The sequence below is a fragment of the Strix aluco genome, chromosome 15 (genome assembly GCF_031877795.1).
Source record: "Strix aluco isolate bStrAlu1 chromosome 15, bStrAlu1.hap1, whole genome shotgun sequence".
NCBI classification, from domain to species: domain Eukaryota; kingdom Metazoa; phylum Chordata; class Aves; order Strigiformes; family Strigidae; genus Strix; species Strix aluco.
The window spans coordinates 11,499,289-11,520,796 of record NC_133945.1 but is presented as its reverse complement, the minus strand read 5'-3'; the positions used below and the strand labels follow the sequence as shown (position 1 = coordinate 11,520,796).

The 21,508-nt window shown below is 43.6% G+C and overlaps 1 protein-coding gene across 2 annotated transcripts in view; it reads right to left on the bottom strand.

Annotated features, from left to right (window-relative positions):
• The window catches only part of PDGFA (platelet derived growth factor subunit A), a 53,323-nt gene that overhangs the window by 4,643 nt on the left and 27,172 nt on the right, over window positions 1-21,508 (bottom strand). Inside the window, exons 6-7 of one of the 2 annotated variants that reach the window (XM_074841105.1) lie at window positions 20,677-20,850; window positions 11,789-14,532 (exon numbers count right to left, since the gene is read on the bottom strand). In XM_074841105.1, the coding sequence (XP_074697206.1) occupies window positions 20,717-20,850 (134 nt within the window). In that variant the 3' untranslated portion in view covers window positions 11,789-14,532; window positions 20,677-20,716. Of the gene's footprint in view, window positions 1-11,788; window positions 14,533-20,676; window positions 20,851-21,508 lie in introns of those variants that run through there. The other variant, XM_074841106.1, reaches the window with a different exon arrangement.

Below are 21,508 nucleotides of genomic sequence, written 5' to 3'. Positions count from 1 at the left end.
TCTAATTGCACTTGGGCAGCTGCCGAGAGCATGCAGTGCAAAAGGCTATGTAGCTCCTGGGGGACACGCTCCAAAGGAACAGGGCAAAGACAGACCTATGTCCCTCCTACCTTATGCAGATTCTGGTCTAAGTTGGTCCTAGGGCAACATGGAATAGCCCCATGTTCTGCTATAATTTAATTACAGCCTCCCCACAACTGTCTCCAGGATGATGTGAAGATCAAAATCTACTGAGGGCTCTCACCAGGTGCTCAGGTCTCACTCTGCATTTTGCATACGCTCTGCATCAGTCCCACTGTCCTTGCCTAAGTGGCTACTTTTCTCTTTTCAAAGACAGAAAACAGCCACATCTGCTGCATTTGGATGCTGGACATCTGAAAAAAGAATAACTCGTGAAAATAGCCTGAATGAACCTGCTGAATGGCAAACCATGCCAGCTAGACTGAATGATTTTTCTTGCAGAGATGTTTTTGCTATTTTCTCCTCTGAAAGCAATAGAAATGGATGGGGGAAAGAGCTGATTTCTTTTCTCATGAACGCACCCATCATCAACAGCTTTGTTAAGTCCAAAGAACAGAATAACTCACAATCCAAACCCTATATGTAAATCTCAGAGCTGGCAGGCAAGAAGATGATTTCTGTGTTGTTTTTCTTGTTCTTAAAACTTGTAAATTCAACAAAAGTATTTCAGATGTTGTTGTAAGGTAAACCTCCCTACCTCAGAGTCCAGAAATTTCAGGAACAGAAGTATTTAACACAGACAGAGTGAAACAGAAACATGAATCTCTTTGAGAATAAGGCAAGGGAAAACCAAAGAGCAAGGCAAGAGGACGAGGAATTGTTCTGAGGTCCCCTTTGTAAGTGAAGAGGGTGGGTGGTACAAGATAAAATCAAGAATTTGACTTCTCAAGACAGATGGATTTGAAAAAGGAAAAAAAATTATCTACAGGCTAAACTAAAAATGGTTATCATGGTGAGGTTACGGACTGTTTCAGGCTGCCAAAACAAATAGCTTGCATCCCAAAGCAGTAAAGGTTACATGCATGGAAAATGGAGCTATCCCTGAGGACTAACTAATATACTTCAATTATTATTATAATTTTTTCAGAGAGCTTTGAGAAAACCCGGGCACACTGAACTACCTAGTCTGACTGCATCTACAAAAGTCTTAAGAAGAGATGTTCCAGCCTAGAATTTTTTTCATATTCCTAGCTGGGCTAAAATCAGCTAATGCTGTTTGAGAAGTGAAGGCAGTATTACTTCAGCAACTAACAAGAACGGTTTGAGGCTACCGATATATTAAAAATGCTTTGAATTTCAATAAGTTTGAAATTATTTCCTAATACAGCTCGTGCCACTTCTGCAGAAGACATACCCAAGTAAAATGCAATCACCTCTGGAATTTCGAGTAAGTACAGGTACTACAGGGGGGGAAAAATCCACACTTCTGACAAGGTTGTATCAATCTCCACTTATCTGCTGTTTTGCTAAAACTGCCAAGGTATTGGCAGTGTTTTGCTAAAACTGCCAAAGGCACAGTCTCCAGCCTTGCCCTAAAACTTAATGTAGTCTTTCTGCAGGGTTTGCTGCAGGATTAGTTACATTATTATGCAATTATTATAGATTTGTATTAGCTACTATATAAGAATATTGCTTCTTTTTGGAGCAACCTGCATGGTTGCGAGAGAATGTAAATTCCCCCATGTCCCATATTTCTTCGAGGAGAAGTGTAGCCAAATGGTTAGAGGAAAAGACAGGACACTAGGATCTCCTTGGCTTCTTTCCCAGCTGTGCAAACTATTTAGGGACGGCTTCTCTTCCACAGAAATCAATGAAACTCTGTACTGAACTTTCCTGGGAACATGATAAAATCCTTAATCTCTCTCTGCCTTCCTACCCTATCCTGCAAGATATCAAGCACACTAGCTTAGCCAGTCCAGCAAAGCCCTTAAGCATATGCACGTTAAGTGCAGAATTGCTGTAGCCAAAGCCAGTGCTTGCGGGAAGCACGTCTCTAAGTGCGCTGCCATTTCCAGAGCCAGGAATGAGTGGGGGGCGATTATATTCATCTACCTCCGAAGGATGTTTCAAACATTAAGTAACAGGATTCTTGGAGACTGGGCACAGGATGCAACAGAGGGAGATTATCATTTCTATCCTTATTCTTAATACCTATTAATGGAAATAGATGATAGAGTATCTATGTCTATACATATACAACATCTCTCCCATCCTGTCAAGGCAGAGCATTATCTGGTAAAGAAGCAGTGGTTTCAGGTTTGAAAGGAGGAATAAAAAAAAGGAAAAGCTGTTTATAACACATTAAGCAGATACTATTTGGAAGTTTATACTATAATTCCCTACAGGGAAGCCAGAACCTACCTACAGGGTGTGTTGGGTTAGTTCCTCATTCCTTCTTTTTTTTTCTTTTTAAACTTCTTTTGAAATCCCTGAGTGTGGAGCATACCTTGCCCCAGGGGAACATATTGCTGAGCTGTTACTCACACTATAAAAGGGTGTCACTTCTCGATCCTCCCTTTCTTTGAGGCCCCGATTTGAGGTGAGGAAAGGGCTAACTGGCCAAACCACCAAACCCTAGGGCTTATCAACCCTGGGGCACACAGCAGGATGGTTCTGGGGGGCTCAGCCTTGGTGCCCGGCTCTGGGGAGCTCATTCTGGCTGGGAGTGCTCCAGCCTCAGATTGCGGTGGGCTTCAAGAGCATAGTCTGGAGGTTTGATGTATCTCCTAAAGTTGTTCTAGCCTGGAAGCTGACATTGGCTTAAGAAAGAGCTTTCTTTGGGGGAATAGTTTCCTATGAATGGCTGTAGTTTCTCTCTCCTGAATGACTGGCTTTAGACAGGTTGGGGATTAGGAGGGGGAAAAAAAGGGGGTATCCTCTGAAATTTAAAGCTAAAATCCCTCACTTTCTGTTTTAGTGGACTCCGCTCCTCTTCTGTTTGCTTTTTCCCTGGCATGTGCCAGACGTTGGCCCACAGCTGAGGCTGACACAGGGTCACATCGATGACCAAGTGCTGGCAATCTCCGGCGCTTTCCCCTTCCCCTTCAGTGCAGCGCACAGCTGAGGCACCTCACAGGCCTCAAGGCTGCAAGAAAAAGGAGAAATTCTTTACAGTTTATAAACCTCATTGAATTCACACATCCCCATGAACCTGCAGCCTTCCAGCTCCCTAACACGCCACAACCCAAGCTATGTGAATGAGGAGAAAATCATCAACGTAGTTAGCAACCTACCATGATATTCACTGATTGAATTACTGGATAAATATTTGAGTGGATCTAGCTGACAGGTATGTAATGCATGCAGTCTTAAAATAGGAAGGTAATGGGAAATGAGGAAGAAATGAGCCAAGGAACAGGAACAGGAATGTGATTTCTGGTAATACAGCTCATGTTCATCAGTGCCTTTTTAGCAATATAGAGGACGTGTGTGGTGAAACTGAGAGCAAGACACCATCGTTAAAATAAACTGAGAGAAATTGCAGTTATGAAGAAACAGGGCATTAAGCAGCAGTTCTCCAGGAATAAGACTGGAGAATAAATTTATGGGGATTTATGTCGGCTGAACCTGGCAGGTAGTTTTTAACACGCTCACAAGAAGCAGACATAGCTATTTCCAGTAAAATCTGGGAAGCTGTGGTGGGTGTAGGCTCGCTGGAGAGGCACAATGCTCACACTGGCCTGATGGTGCTGGGCTTGTGGCTCCGCACTGACTCCTTCACCTGCCATCTCCACAAGGGCTTGTTTCCTCTTCAGCCTGAGGATCTTGTGTTTAATTTAAAAAGCTGAAAGGAAGAGGTCGTCCTGATGTACAAAGGCATCAGGGCAGTGCATGGCAGCCAGCAAGACTCTGCTCATGAGCTGTCGAAACAAGCACACATGCAACTCCAGGCAGCATCAGCAAGGGCAGGATTAGGCATCACCACATCCATCAGGTCAAGTCTGTGGAGGTCTCTAAGGACGGGCCAATCATATTTGTGTCATTCAGAGTAAACAGTCTGGAAAGTAATTGCTTTAAAACACATCTAATTCATTTTTGACTGATTTTGCAAATGTTTCCCCTTTCCTCAATGCTGCATTGACTGGCCCTGCAAACCATTTGGCATTGGCCTGTGTGGTGTGTGCAGTCGCTTTGCTCCTTGATGTTACCTCATCAAAGAGCAGCTGAAAATGATATTTCCAGCCAGACAGTTTTCAAGAGTGGCCAGTGAACTCGCTCTGCTCTGTGCCCTCCGACTCACGACTAGATGGGTTTCCTGTATGTCAATTCAGCTACACATCGGTGATAAATTTAAGATTGCGACATGCTGACCAAAAAAAAAATCATGACAGGCTATTTTTGGTTTCAAAAGAAACTCCCCTTGCTAGGTCTTTTCAAGCCTTCACCTCCACATACAGCTGCAGCGGATAAGGAAAACAGGATGCAGGGTTGTAGAGTTGGAGTGTAAATCAAAGGAGACAAGCTGGTCCCTGTGTGTTGCCTGGGTTAGACCTCAACCTTTGAGCAAGGTGAGCAGTTGTCACTTGCTGGGGACTCTCCCAGTAACAGCATTGCCCAGCTGCCTGAGCGTTTATACTGGGCCATAGCCGCGTCTCACTTTTTCCTCCCACTGTGTCACCTCCTTCCCTTGTGCTGACAAGTGATTTAGACAGCCTGCCCTGCTGGCCCTGCATTTGAAATGTAAATCAAACACATGGGACATAAAGCTGGGTTTCAAAGTTGACTATTAACTAGGGCGGAAGGGGTGGCGTGGCAAAAACAAACAGTTCCAAGTTCAAGTCTGAAACCATAAGAGCAGGCTGAAAAACCTTCCTCCTCTTCCACCACCAGCCAGTGTGAGGGTGAGCACTTTCCCTAGGGCAGAATATATTTAGTCATTCCCTGATTTCCCTGATTTCCCAACCTAGGTGCTCGGACTCCAAATCAAGTCTGACAACCAAGTTCAAAGGGAGGAGGATGCTGGGGTGCCAAGACTGGCCTTACACATTAGTGAGCAGTGGCTTTAGCCATAGAATCATAGAATCACAGAATGGTTTGGGTTGAGTTGGAAGGGACCTTTAAAGGTCATCTAGTCCAGGGCTTTTTGCAGTTCTTGATGTCCTGAAAGCTTTTGACGTTGAGCTCTGCAGCGTGCTTGGTCCAATATCTAACACCCAGAATGCTAATTGAAACAGTCTCTGGTATGGAAAATCTGGTGTTTAAAAGTACAGTTTACTCAGTTTCCCCCAGGACAGCTAATGACCAGCCATACCTCTCAAGACATGGGGGTCCCCTAAGCCTCCAGGCCCCCTCTTCTGTCCTAATGCTTTCAAAACCAGTGGAAGTTTTGCCCAAAAAGACATTGGAGGCCCAAAGCAAATCAGTATGAATATGTTTTTTATCAAGTAGGAATGTACCTCTACCATGAACAGAATGTAGTTTAGTATTTCTTACCTGTCACCCTAAATAATTCTGGGGTAAAAAAATAACAGCAACTCCTATTTTCTTTGAAATATTTTCTAGCAGGACTTACATAATTTATCCCTGATAATTCTATAGTGACACCCTCACCATTAAGGTCTAACTCAGAAATAGGACACGAGTGACTGGTAATCCAGAGAGGTTTGAGTCAGTTCTGCTAAGCCCATTCATTCGGGTATGTAGCAGTTCTCTGGGCTTGGCTGGGTCAGCATCAACTCCTGCCTGGATATGAGGTGAGACTTCATTGCTCTCAAGGACAATCTAACATGAAAGAAAACCCTCACCTTTCTCTGAATTCCTTAAAGCGGTATTTTTCATGCAAATTTTCTGCCAGTGAGAGATGGTGAGAAGGGCAGCTGTGAGAAGTACTGTCCTCCAGTGAGTAGCAATGCTCCCAGCAGTGCTGGGCACCACGCTGGCTGAGCAGGGGACAGCTCGAGCCTTCACACACATTACTCTGATAAATGGGTCATGGCCTCTGGTAGACAGGGTGGTGTCCTGGGACTCCAGGGAGCACCTCTGACTGTCAACTGGGGCAACCTCAGACACATCATTTCATCTTTCTGCAGCTCAGCTGCCCTATTTGTGGAGTGACACCACTTAACCACTTCTGAAAATTGATTTTGGAGAGGGAAGCAACACTGTGGCGCTGCTGAGCGATGCTTCCCCACAGACTTAGTCCTGTATTTCTGTTCACAGCAATGGGAAGGGCTTCGCTGGCATATGTGCATTCACAGGTGGCTTTTCCATCTTGGGGATCAGCTCCACCCCCATGCTCTCGGAAGGCAGAAAGCACTAAGGGCAATTTCACATGAGCCACTAACCAACATATCTGTTAATAACACTCCTTTGTTGATATCTTGGACCATTTTCAAACAGGCTTTGTCATCTCCTCCAATATGGGAAAGCATTGTCCGAAACTGTATAGGATTATAATTATGTAGTAGTCTTCCTGTAAATAATGTGTCATTCTAGGGAAGTAAACTGCTCTGCTCGTCATTAGGCTGCATCACAGAGCAAGTCGAAGCCAATTTACTAGAGTAGCAGTGAGGATATCATTGCATGATCTTCATTTCCATTAAACAACTGGATCTAACTGTCTTTTATTTTTAGGGTAACCATGCTGAGCTTTAAAATTGCTTTGATTATAACATAGCTTTCAAATGATTTGTCATGGCCGATCATTTTGCACATGAAAGTTGCTACTAGCTGATTAGGAAAAAAAATCCACCATTGCTTCTTCTATTGCTTAGGAAATTGCAATCCTCAATCTGCAGCTTGAAAAGCATGTTGCCATGGAAATGATGCCTATGCTGCTGTAAATAAAAGTATTCTAGGGTCACCAGGGTCTGCGGCATAAACAGGGGCACAAATACTGCCTGGAAAAGGGCCAGAGTGGTTTAAACATATAGGAAGATAATTTTAATGGTATTTCACTTTCACCATTATCATCAGAAGGACTGATGAAGGTTAACGTGTAGCTATAACCTTGGCACAAAAAGAAAGCAAAAAAAGTCCTAGCTATTGGTATTAATAACAGAGTAAACAGCATTGTAGCCCTCCTGAGCAGCATTTCTCTGCCGATCAGATCAGTGTTCCTCTCCCATTGTATTTCTCACACATTCAACAGTGAAATCTAATTGTATATTCATTCAGGAGCAGTTTTATCGAATTCATGAGGACAGCACACGAGAGCTAAGGAAAAGCGGTTGATGTTTTAAAATGCTGTACCATGGACTACCTGATGGCGCAGTGAAGCTTCCCTGATTCCCCAGCTATGTCCCACCCACAGCCCAGGAGCAACCATAGGAAATTGACCTTTCCTTGGAGGGGAAACACTTTCAAAGAAGAACCTGGCTGAGGGAAGGAGTCCACGTGCCATTTGCTGCTCCTGTGCAAGGGTGATGTGAAACATCTCCACGCAGGACTGAAAGACAGCACTGACACTGTTTCAATGGAGAAATATAGAGGCCAGGGACAGAGAGGGTTTGGGATGCGTTGGTTCGTGCGAGTTTTCAGGAAGAAAGCAGGCAGTTACTGTTTCTGGTGGGTTCTTAATTGTTCAATGGACTGCTCAATGGCATTAAATGGGCCATACCGTGAAGCTGCCTTGGGCAGTATCAGATCAAGGATACATGCTCTTTGTATTTTTAATACCCACACAAGCATCTAGAGCACAGGCAGTCACTTTAAATAAAACTACAGAGATTGCAAATGCCACAGCTTGCTTATTTACTTACTGTCTCTTAGTCTGCCCAAAATGTGGAAATAATGTTTCCAGAGATGCTGGAATTCATGTGCCTGTTGAGGATCCTGGCTCCTGTCCTGGATGATATTGCATATTCAAGGGATGATTCATTCACTCCTGAGAGGGAGGAAGGACTGTACCAGCTGTACCACCTCTCCTTCGCTGACTGACAGCGTGGTGATGTTTCCACAAGGAAGCCTCGTGCCTCCAGGTTAAGCCAGCAATTATGGAACAAACAAAAGAGAAGTGAAATGGAGAGATGATTCAAGGGGAGAGAAAACAAAAGAGAATTGGAAAGGTGATGCCAAGCCAGACTGACAACAAAATTTTCATTTGTCTCAGCCCAAAATGTGCAGACAGGATTCTGCATTTTTTTCATGTATAAATTAACAATGTCCTTTGCCATCTGCAAGGGAGGATCCAGGAGGGAACAGCTCAGCTTTCAGGGCTTTGCCACCCCACTCCTGCAAAAGGGTGGTAAAACCTACAGCCAGCAGCTCTCAGTTAAAGTAAGACCCAGCCCCAATAGCCTGACTGCTCCGTAAAGTGACTTAAAAGTTCCAGAAATGGTTTTTCCCTGTTGTACTCCAATTTTTAAAAAATAATTAATCTCTGCTGGGACAGGAACTGTGTGGGATATGGGGCTGATACCACACGCATTACACACCTCACCATGATTTATCACAGAAGGGCTGGCAGAGGCTTTGAAGGCAGCTGACGTCTCCCAGCTGGCTGGGGGCTCACTCGCATGGCCTCTGCGCCTTCTTAATGGGAACAGGGTGGAAAAGTTGGGCTCAAAGGTTGCTCAGAATGACCAGGAGAGAAAAATCTCCTCCTGCCACTCCTGTGCTAATCAAAGGGGTGTGGAGAAGTAGTTTCGATTCCTCATGTTTCACACTGCCAAACAGAAAAAAAATTAAAAGTCTATATATTAATTACACAGCCAATTCCTGTATTAAGGAAGAAGGCTTCACACTATCAAAATCAGTCTTGAAATTAATCTTGCCTGTGGTATATGGAAACTGAGCCAGATAGTCCAAGCTCCCTTTCAAACACACCTAATCTGTTTACTCCAGGCTTTTACTGCTGGCAGTACCTGGGACTTCGCCTCTGAGATTTCCTACAGTTTGTGATCTTAGCAGGTCAAAGTTTCCAAAGGTGGGGAGAAGAGAGGCAATCCCTTCCCTGCCTGTATGAAAGGTATGTGCCTCTGAGCTACTAATTTAGAACCAATGAATCAGAAATAAGTAACATGAAAACCATCTAACATTTATGTTTACAGAGCACCTCCTCTAAGCAGACAAAAGCATGTGTCAACAGGGAAACTGCCATGTAGAGCTTGCGTGGCAAGCGGCTCGGCATATTTAAACAGCTTTTGCAAAGATGTTAACATGTTGCTAGGGAAGCAAGAGCCTGCATGGATATAGGTGCCCTCCTGCACTGAGACCCGCCATCCGTACAATTGGAAAATGGAGCTGCCCTGGCACTCACAGCTTTTTGTTTTCATCTTTGCAGCTTAAAAAAGGCAGTTCTCCTAGCAGCTGATTAATGGTCCTTCTGGAGAAACTGCATTTTGCACATATTTAAAAATCTTGGGCTAGATAACACTTTGACCTAAAATATAATAGGTTCTTTTTTTTTTTTTCCTGATAGTGGCTGATATTTATAAGTTTTAATACCTTTGTTTTCTAACTTGAAGATCAAAGGTGGCCAGGCTGTGGCTCTGTAGCCTGTGCACCCCCCTGCACGCGTGTGCCTGGTGGGTGCTCTGAGCACATCATCACTAGACCTGGGACATGCCGACACATCTCAGACCACCAGAAGAGACACGCCAGCCTGGCACCAAGAGGTCCTCCTGGGCTGTGGAAATATGCCCGGCACAGCTCCTGCTCCTGTGGTGTGTGGTCCCTGGGGTAATAATTGTCATCCCCTGCCTGTGAACCATTCCCCAAATTTTCTCTTTCCCTGAGCTCTCCATGTGCGTATGTTACAAGCCTGGGTTATACTAAGCCCCTTGCTCAAAGGACCAGAAGGGATGGCTCCCATGGGCACATAACAGCTACACTACAGAAAGAGTGAAAAATTCAGGGAACAAGTGGCACTGTAATATATCTTACCTACCTGGAATATATCTATCCATGTACTGATCTCTATAAACACACCCATTTCTCCATATGGGTGGGTATATATTTGTATGTACCAGTCTCAAAATACCAGTAAGTTTTTATTAGCCCCATTTGCAGATGAGGTAATGATGACAGACAAAGTGCTGTGATCCCTCTAGGCTGTTCATTCTCAGGAGGGGAGAGTTTGGGTCTTCACTCTCCCTAGAAGAGGGAGCTGAGTTTTTCCAAAAGCCAAGTAGCTCCTTGGTGCAGGAGTCTTGCTCAGCTCTCGCTTTGAATCATGCTGGCAAATAAACATGAAAGTGAAAACGGCATTGTGAGATAGTTATGCAAGAGCGGGCGGATCCCAGGACCGAGCCATTGTTCCAAACGTTTAATTAACATTATGAAAGCTGATTAAAGGAAAATCTTTAACCTCCAGGGAGATCCCATTTTCCCTCACTTCCCATACCTCTGCAATTTTCACAATGTAAGAAGGAAAGTGTTATTTAAGGCATGATTCATATCAGCTACAACCTGATCTTTGCCACAGCCATGTCCTGCAGCTCAAATAATCACTAGCAGTGACACTAGACGGGGACACTTCTGAGGCAGCATTTTTCCCCCGTTATACCATGACCTGAATTGCCATCATAATTTCTAGACTTTGTGTCATCCTGGCACGATGACAAGTGTTCACCCACGCTCAAGAACTAAAAGTTAGTTCGCAAGGACAGCGATACCTTCCCAGACACAGCATCTCAGATACAAAGTGTGAATGACACACCACGGTCCGGCTCTGTAACAGCAGGGGTTGTTTGCTTTGGTCACTGCAGCAAATTCCTCTGAAGGCAGGAGATTGAAGCACCATCTCCAGTGACTCCCCATCTAACCTTGAGCAAATCACTTATCCTTACTCATCTTTTGGAAGTGGGGATAAAGGCAGTGTTACCTCTCTCAGGGCATTGCAAACATGTACCCAGGCACTGGAGATGTCTAGGTGGAAAGTGCGATTGCAAAGTCATGTTAGTGGAAAGATTCACTTTCAGCTGCAGTCGGTCTGTAAGCAAGCAGAGCCCCCCCCAGCATTCAGCTGTGTAGGGGTTGCATATTGCCTCTGCTCTCCTAGGCCTATTTTAATTATACGGCACACCCAGCCCATCAGAGACCTAATCCCAGGATCTAATCTTGGAGGCAATGGACAGCTGACTGTCCACACTGTTTACTCGGAGGAGCGCCCTTGGGGCTGTGTCGAGGGCGATGCAGCTGATGGGAAGGGGGGACGTGCACACAGAGCAGGTACTTGCCCAGGGGACAGCCAGGAGCCTGCTCACCCCGCCTGCCCAGGACACATCAAGCTCATCGGCCTCCGACAGCGATGGCACATGAGTGGCATCGGGTAGACACCACGGCCCTGGGACCTCCCCTGGTTAGCAAGAGAGCCTGGGTGGAGGATGCATCTACAGACACCCAGATCTAATTCTTGAGAATACACACGGCTTCAGTCCTCCCCAGGCATCAAGCTTATATAAATACATACACACATAAACACATGATATAAATACAGCCTCTGGCAGCAATAAGTCTCGTATGCATATCTTCAACAGTTTTTCCCATCTGTAGATCTTGCAGGAAAAAGACATTGTAGAACTTCAGGGACCATTCTGAAAAGGTGAAAGATTATCTTTTCCCACTGTTGTCTGCATTCACCTGATGCAAAAACCATTTTAATTATGATATAACGGGATCAGCCTCACTACTCCGACTGTGAAGAACAGGCACTGCTTTTGTGCACACAGAGACATCAGTAGAGTAGAAGCTTTATTTACAGGATGAAATTCCTCCTGCAAAAAACGCTAGAGATAAACCAAAGGAATATTAATGCAACGTAGTGAATACCAAGTGCATGAAATTCTGACTCAATAAAAGGCAGACAGCTGGGTATTCTGATAAAAATGGGCCTTTATTTTGTAATTCTTCCTTTCATTACCTGGATTCTGTGTTTGCCAGAGCAACAAAATATAGTTTCTTTGATACGCAGCAAATCTGAAAACAATTCTGCAAGTAGCACAACACAAAAACTCCCACAAAAAGGGAAAGCTATAAAATTTGAGAGGCAACGAGGCTTTCAGAAGTGCCAGTTTCCCAGTGCAATGGCTGGAAGGGTGGCCTGGCCTGGCGGCAGTTCAATCATTTTGTAACGAAGGACAAATACTTTCAACATCCTGAGAAAGAGGGCGGGGGGGGAAGGGGGGCACGGCTGCCTTGCTTTCCCTCCTCCTGCTATTCTTTCTCCTCCCTCCCCCCACCCCTTAGATTTTCAATAGCTCTTTAGTGTTTCCATCAAAGGCTTTTGCCATTCATCCTCCCTTCTGGTGCCTGCCTTCCACCTGTCTATCCATCACAGCCCTAACCCAGGTCCTTTTTTTTTCCCCCTTTGCTATTTTTCACGCAATGGGATTTGTTTATAAGCTTCTGTATTACCTAAGCTCGAGGGGAGGAGGCTACTGGGAGGAAAGTGAGAAAGCAGGATTAAGGAGTAATAATTCAGCTCCATTGCATTTCCATCTGAACGGTCATAAAATGTGCAAATCCTATTCCTGGGAATTTCATGTCAGAGGCCTTCCCTGCCATTGCCCTTCCCGTGCCCCCTTTCTCTCTCCCTCTCACGCAAAAACAAGCATTGGGAAAGATGCTTATAACATCTCGGACACCAAAGGCCATGACGTGTGCAGCAGTGGGGAGAAGGCTCCTACCAGCACGTGTGCAGGGCAGACACTCCAGATGTGGCCGTAAACTACAGACGAGGGGGTGGGAGGCTGCAGATTGAATCTGGCAGGACGACAGGAGAAGTGGGGAAAGGTTTAATACGACAGCTCCCAGCACCCCCAGCTATAATTAATTAGGCTGGGGAAAAAATAAAAATAAGGTAACTTTTCAGGCTTGTTCGCTCTGTAATAGAATGATACAGAAATATATGTGATTCAGACCCCATCAGTTTGCAGAGTTTCTACTATCTCCTTTTTAGCTCATCTACATCACAAGGCACCAAAATAGACACAAGCTGGCTTTCTAGACCCCAGAGATCCACCAACAATCCATCTTTGATCAAAGTGCAAGACAGAAGGACCACTGCCATATACAGGTCAATGAAGCTTTGTCACTGATTCAAGCAGACGTCTACGTGGCTGGATGTGGCCTCTGTGCACGCTTGCCACCTGACCAAGCACATTCAGAACAGCAAACAGTGCTAAAAAAGGAGGTGGCGTTTAACCTCCCCCCTAGTGAGGCCACAAACCTTTTCTTGGTGGAACTTCATGTCATGTCTGCTGGACCTGGCAACAGCTGGCAGCTTTCTTCCACTTACAGACACATCTTGGAGATACTGAGGATCACCCAACAGGTAGCACATGTCAAAATAAGTTCCTTTGATTGATAGTTATTTATTATTTTTAAATAAAATGAGAAGAGATTGAATGGGTTGCCCATCAGCAGCTCAGTTCTTTGTTCAGCAAATTCTTGGACAGTTTGACCATACATATGACAACACAAAATAAATTTCACTTGCTTGCAGTAGCAGTTTGCTATAAACTCAGTCCATCAAGGATTTATAGTTCTAGCAGCAGTGGGATATATGAAATGAGAAGCCCTTTCATCCTTAAACTGCCCTGCAGTCTGGTCGAGATGATGAAAGTCACTGTTTCTAAGGCCAGAGGAAAGCAGGAGTTCATTCAGCCAGTTCGGCTGTGCTAGGAAGAGGCGTGCAAATTGGGTCCAAAGACGAGAGGAGGCCCAGAGAAACAGCAGCCCTTGGTTTTGCAGAACAGTCAAAAAGAAATCCTTAATGACGGTAGCCTTGCTTTGCAGGCTGGAGGGGAGCAGTATTTCCATCAACTAAATGATCTCAACTCTTTGCCTTCCCTGAGGGCACTGCAACAGGACAGACTGCGATCCATCGCTCACCAGAGTCACTCTCAGACGTTAGTGTTCCTCCCACCCACCAGCAGCCTCGAACCTGAGCATGTCTTTGGCACAGCAGGTGGTATCCTTAATCCCAGAAGGGCCAGCCCGAAGCGAAGATTAGCAGAAGAATTTGTTTTCATTAAAATCCAACCTACCATTACCATCCTATCTGATGGTGTGGTTTTAAAATGCACATGTCCAGCTATTCTAGCAGCTCTATTTCTGCAGGGAAAGGGCAGTTCAGCAACCTGCCTCTTCACTTTCTAATGTCTTCCTTTCTCTTAATCAACAAGTAACCAAGACAGACACAGTGAGGAATGTTAAATGCACCTCCTCCTGGAGAATTTTGCCAGCAAGGTCAATGGAATTGGGATTTTGCCTTTATTATGTTTCTTTTGACCATGGAACTGGTCTGATTTTCCTCCCAGAGAAATTTTTTTTATGGGCCCGTAATAAAAAAAAAAACAAAAAAACCCAAAACCAACAGAAAGAGACATACAAATAAACACTAATACGTGCAGGAAAAATACAAACCTTAGCACCATGCACTCCCCTCATTATTAGACAAAGGTTGGGAAGGGTTCACAAGTGTAAAATGCTCATGTGAATTATGAGATTACTGCTCAGTTTTCTTTCAAGTCGTGGGCTGGAAACAGATGGTGGCTGTAGCATTTATGACGGCACAACATGTTACTGCAAGCCTAGCCATCTCTCTCTCTCTCCTCAAAAATGCAGCTGCAAGGAAAGTTGTGGAAAATCACATTAATAGTCTCTTCCACCACACAGTTTTCCAGCCCTTCATCCCTGGCCAGCACATGGACAGAGCCATCTTGTATCCCAGTAAGAATACTCTTCTAATCCCTGTCCTGAATAGTTACCACTGACTGGCTTATTTAAAGGCTAGTTAAAATGTGGGGTTTGCCAGCATCGTAAAAAAGCCTCCAGAAAGCAGGTCCTTAAGGTCAGAGCAGATGCCATGTGACCCCAAGCGCTCCATAAGGGAAACAGAAAGAAGCAATCAGACTGTCCTTCAGCTGTTTATTATTTAAACACTCAGTTCAGGCCAAGCAGGTTGATTTATAGAGAAGCAGAAAGACAGATACAACATTTGCAAAAGCATCTTTGTGACTTAGGAGTCCAAATCTCACTTTCAAGCATGAGTAGAAACTTTCACAAGGGCAAATGCCTCTTGATTTTCAGTAAGACAGACTTCCAGTGACCACAAGTTTGGAAGTAACTGGGTGCCTAAAGATACAAAGAACTAACCCAATATTTAAATATCTGGCCTGTACATAAGAAAAAAATGTTCAAGCTTCATTACCTGTGTGCTTCAGTCCTGATGGAAACGCCTTACTGCCTAAAATATGTTCATACATACAGCAAAGCTATCCTTACAATCTGAGTGAAATACAAGAGCTGGCAGGTGGACGTATCCCCATGGTGGAGCACAGCAAGGTAACTGGCCTGTGCGCAACACGCTGCACATGACAGAGGTGCACCCAACGCCAGCTGGTGCTAACCTGGGGACAGCACGTCTGGACTTGAAACCATGAGCTGAGCCTGGGGCACAACCCCTCAGCTCTCCAGTCACTACCGAGGGGCCTGCTTACACCAGGGAACTCTTTAAACAGTAGAAAACTATTACTTGTCACCTGTAGGATCTCTGGGTGCTTTACAGATATGAAATATTCCTGTTTCACAACACTTCTAAGAGCATTAACTCACTAACAGTAAATTCAGTAGCTTCAGATTCAGGCCCTTGTCCAAAACCAGGATTTTAGGATTACTTCTTCAGCTGAGTTAATTAAGAGTCCGTCAAATATTCATTTTCCAGACAAGTGCCACTGCTAAATCTGAGTATCCATTTTGCTATCCTTTTTGCTAGCCTCACTACCTGATTGAGAACATCAGCACCAACTTTATTGTGTTCATCCTTAGTCATTCAGATGTGTTCCTGCTGTTCTCCCTGCAGCTAGATAGACGCAGTGCAGTATTTCTGCCTTCTAGGGTGTAGAACAGAGCAACTGAAAACAAGATAGACTTTTACCATTCCCTTTATCACTTTTCGCAGCTAGACCAGGAAGTTGCTACAGAAATTCAATAGTGTACACACTTAAAAACTTTAAAAAGCCTTTTCCCAGAGGTAGACTCTTCCCAGGTGATATGACCATACACATCTACTACGTATCTATCGTAACTACAAAAGCCCTGAGACCTTTCCTCTAAGATACAGAAGGTGCCATTTTTTTTTTTCTTTTGGAAACCTCATCCTGCAGAATTCATTAGTATCCTATGCAACAATGTACTTCCTGTCAGTAATGAGCTATAAAGTGTATTAGAAGTTTCCACTTCTGGTTTTATCTTTTCCTGATCTGGCCTGAAAATTCTTTTGAAGTTGCTCAAAGTGTTCTTCATGTATGCTTGTTTTAGGAAATACCAGATCACTATTGGCAAACTTCTCCTTAATTAAGTGAGATAAAGGGATCAAGATGATACGATCTACTTAATTTCCCACCTTTTTAAGGTACTATTTTAAGATACTGTTTTTTCACTTGCCTTAGGAAAGAAACATGCTGAAGAAAATAAGGAAGGAAGAGGCCTTAGAGGCCCAGAGAGCTTAGGCATTGCTATGGGCTTTCTAGAGTAGTTGAGCTTGCTGGTAGAAAGCCACTGAATAGTTAAAACTTTCCCTCAATACTATGGAATAGTTTACTGAGCAGACTGCTTATGAAACTAACATCACTCCAGACAATGCATAAGAGGAAAAGACTACACTTACACTGTGTTAGCACAGTAGGCTCTTCAGGGCCTCAGCTTAGCAAGCCAACTCAGATCATGCCTAACTTTAAGCACGAGTAACTTCAAAGAAACATCTCACATGCCTCAAGTTCAGCTTTCCACTGATTCTCTTGCTGAATCACAATTTAGGGGAATGCAGGGAGCTAATGGGAAACATTTGCACTGGCTAATCCCAGCTGCAAGGTCCCAAAACCCCTATTAGATATGCAGACATAGCCTAATCATTTTGGATCGGCCAGGAGGCTCTTCACAACAAATGGATACAAGCTGTTAGGCATGCTCTTCCGAAGCACATGTAGGAGAAACATATCCCTGAATAAAAAGTGACAATTTGATTTAAAAGCAGTATTTGTGGCAATCAGTAAAGCACGCAAGCTGAGCATTAACCTGCAGGACTCATACGTGGCCTGTTGAAGAAACCACTCTATCTGGGATAAATTGCTTCTGTCATTTTTGTTGTGGAAACGCACTGCAGTCAAGGGGAATTCAGATCCTGAACACATTTTTTAGTAGCTTCCTGGCTCCAAGGAGACCTCTGATCAGCTTACTTTACTGCGGGTGAGTTCGGACCAAGAAATGTCTTCACTCCCAGGTGCATGAGCACAGGGCCCTCAGTCTGCATGGAAATCTTACTGTCAAGTAGATGCCACATCTCCTCAACCACACAATGCAGCATGAGACCTTCCTCTGCATGAGGGACATGTTGGGATCAGGGAAACATCAGTCCTCAAGGCAAGGGGCAAAGGGGGAAACTGCAGTACTTGGTGGCAGCCAGGGAGGGTGTGTCTTCAGGCAGGACCGTATGAGCACGAGGAGACATATCTTGGCTTCCTTGAAGTGCTGCAGAATCTCTCCCCCCCTCTCTGGCCCCACACAGTTGACAGAGCTGGGCAACAGGCTCCAGCAGAACGGGGCCCATAGCAGAAAATCTGACCTCTTGAAACTTCCCTGGTCTTCAGCTTAAACCAGCACCACCTTCATATAGGAAAGACATGTAAAGCCAAAGTGCTAAGAAAAAGTTGAAGCATGGCTGGAATAAAGACTCCCCATCTGAAATGCCAGGTTGTCCCATCAGTGAACAAGGCACAACAGGCACTTGAAAAGTCACTGCTGGGAAACACCTACACCAAACAGCAGAAAGCAAACCTAAGGTTTGAGTGCCGCTACCTAGAGAAGAAGGCAACATTCATGGTGACATCCCTGGGTCAAGATTAGTCTCTCTGCAAGACAAAGTCAGAGGCATTCTGAAGCCAACTGAGGCTTCTTGAAAGTCTTATAAAAACAAACTAAAATTAGATGCCCAAAATCTCTTAGACTGCTGAAAAAAATCACAGCTAGGGATGTCCAACAATTCTGGAGGGTTCTTGATACTTCACTGAGATTTACAAGTTTGAGTTCAACCCCAAAGGGAGCTGAGGCCGCTCAGCACTTCACCCACAGGCCCTCTGTGAACAGAGCCTTCTTTCTTGTGGTCAAAGAGGGGATATCTTGAATTTATGTCTTGCTTCTCCCCTTGTGAGCAAACAAAACAATTTCTATGAGTAATTCTACCCGCTAATTGCCAAGGAAAAGTCTGGTAACAAATGCTCTGCATTTTTGACAGGTCAGAGGCTTCCCTAAACAAAGTTGCTGTTTTATGTTTTCTAACAGCACATGTTCGCATCCGGGGACCTTGGCAAATTCCAGTGTGGATGAGTCTCTGTGGGAAATTGCTTTTCCAGATTTTCTTGTTTTAACTGCTCCAGGAAATGAGTCTATTTTTACAACACTAAGCAGCAAAATATGAAATCATTATCTGCTTCATGGCACGAGTTTCAGGTCAATTTTCAGGTAACTGTCATCTCCAGTGAAGTCAATGGAGTTGTATCTATTTATGCAACCAATTACAAATTATGTAATTGGTTGATCAGTTACTAGAACATAGAGCTACCACTGGCCTAAGGAGTGTCCCATTTTCATACGTCTCAAAGTTCATCCAAGCCCTGATGTATCGATAAGTGAAGTATTCAGGTATTATGGTCTGTAAAGATGATCATTAACTGCTGAAAGATTTAAGCATGAGCATTTTCTATGAACACCTACTTTGTCACTGAATGATCATTATATGTAGTATATTTCCTGGATTCTTTTTTCACCTGCCAAATAAACCAGGGTGGGATTTTCAGAAGTGTTTAAAATGCTTTTATTCTACTTATTTGTGATTGCTGTCAAGCATCAAGATATTTTCAAAATCCCCAGGGGATTTCAAGCGCCATGGGCTCAACTGTATCTCTGGGTGCTTCTGGTTTTTGCATGCCTGATCTTAACAGCTACTCTCAATTTCAAAGATGGACAGTAAAACCAGTTGCCTTCGTTATGCAAGATCAAAGACAGTATGTAGAGGCCAAAACACCAGGTCTGATCTTGGGAAGATGACTGTGCAACACTTTTTTACAAACTTGGCTCCTTATTTCCCTGTTTGAGGGACTACTCCAGCCTTCACATGTGGATTTCTTTTCTGTTGAAACACACATGTCAGCCTTTCTTTGTGTATTTTTATCTAAGATCCTGGAAGACATTTGGCATGCACAAGTATCAATCCAAAGAGAAATTTTTAGATGCTAAAAACTCAAACCGAGTCAGATTTGATGGCCTGCTAATGAATCAAATATAATAATGGTTGGATTCCCCTCTAGGGGAAGAAGTAGCACTGGAAGAATGTGACACTGAAACCTTCAGTGACAGAAATTCTATCACCAGGATGTTGCCAGAATTTCATCTATTGGTTATGAACAAGACTAAGAGTTAGCACTTCCTTAGATTCAGGTTGGGAACTACATGTTCTTGACTTTACACCCAACTGAAAAGCTCACCAAACTTCACTCAAGAGACTAGCATACAGAAAACAAACTTAGAGACAATATCTAAGGAAAACAGTACCTAACCTATGACTTGTTCTTTGATTTACAACTGTGATTGCAGGCCCCACCTCACGGTCATATGCCATGATAATAGGTAGCAGTTCAACGAGAAACAGCCATAACTTTTTACGTGTGGTAGGGATTCTGAGCTACTTCAGCACATAATTTAGCCTGATGCAGCAAATAATTAGAATAACTAAAGAGATAGGTAACATTCCACAACTGAAAAATTAATGATCAATCTTTTGATCTTGTTCATTTTATTTTCCAATTCCTTTTTTTTTCCCTCAACTAAAAGTTGCCAAATTTCACATGAAATTTGCTCAATCTTCCCATCTCAAATTTGTCTGTCATGGGTATGACTATGAGTTTTCAAATTACATTCTCTGAGGTACCCGAACAGAAAATCTTAAATCAGCTCACTGGATTAGCAATTGCAGTCCTGAATCCACCCACGTCAGGAAAGTACCTTCCCAAAATAGAAAAAATACGTATTTCAAAATGGCAACCTTCACAGGAGTAGAAGAGAGTGGAACTCTCCCAGCTGTTTTTCTAGTTGAATATTCTAGTCTTGTTACTTCATCTTTGGCATTGCTTACAACATACTTTAACGCTCGAAGAGCACAAAGACCCCCCATCCCACAACCGGGATCCTGTGTCAGGAAGGCACACCCTACTTAAAAAGAGTAATAAAGCATCAACTCTGCTCCATTTGCCTGAGGTCAATGGGATGTTTGTCCAAAGTTACGAGCATGCTTAGGCACTAGTTTGAAGAAAGGGCAAACACAGGCACCTCTTAAAGTGCTTTTCCACATTAGGGCCTGGGAAAAAAAATCAGGATTGGGCCCATGATAAAAGCAGTTCCCTTAGGAAATGTTACCCACACCATAAAAGGAATGAATGACACTGAAGGGAAGTACAATGAAAATTGTCTACTGAATTTTTGTAAATTCCCATAAAATCTGAGTCTTGATTTGTTCTATGTGCGTAATTTTCACTGTAAGTCACAAAAGATTGACTCCTTAGAGATGCAGGAAATGACTAGCTCATGATAGCATAAAAGGCTACATAATTGCATGGGCAGAAAGCTGGATTTTCATCAGTCACTATATTCTCTGACGATATGGCAGTGGTTTTTGATCATGTATCCAATGCACAATAATTAGGCAAAATGACTTACCCTCAATCTTTTCAGTATTTAGCTCTAAGGGTGCAAGGATTCACTCTTGGAAAGGGAAGATGGTCGTGTGATTTAGGGCACTGGATGAGCACTCAGATCTGAGTCCTATCCCTGCTTCTGCCATAGCCTTGCTGTGTGACCTTGCACAGTCATTTCTCCATGCCTCGGTCTCGCCTAAAATGGGATAACAATAGTTCTTTATTTCAGAGGAGATATGAGTACAGATCAGTTCAAGGCTGTGCTGCAGAGATGCTACAGCAAAGAGCAGCACAGAAAAGCTCAGACATGGAATAATACCTTGCTATTAAAATGTGGGAAAACACACAGTAATTAAATGGAATAATAAATACAAAACATAGGCTGATTTTTGAGGAATGCAACACTGATAGATTTTTCTCTGTTACCTGGAATTAAAGCAAACTTAAGTGGGATTCTTATGGGTTTAAATGATTTTTACCTGAATCTGTTTCTGAGATCTGCTAGTACTAGAAGCTGTGTATTAGAAACACCAAGAAAATTACTTCATTGAAAACCTCCACATTGTGTCAGTTTCAAAGCAGCCATGATTTCCAGCCCAAGAGAGGGGCAAATAAATATTCAGAGTAAGATTTTCAAAGCCATGGAAGGGGCCTACAATCATGATTCCCTTCACTTTACAGTAAAATATGAGCATAAAAATCTGAGGTAGCTTTGAAACTTCATCTTTGCTTTTGGGTACACTTTCAAATTAAATTATAAATGGGGCCACTGATCTTAAGTGAACTGTCAGATGTCTGAAATAGCTTCAGTGCCACTATTCCAGAGTTGCACTGTCACTGGAATTGGACAGAGC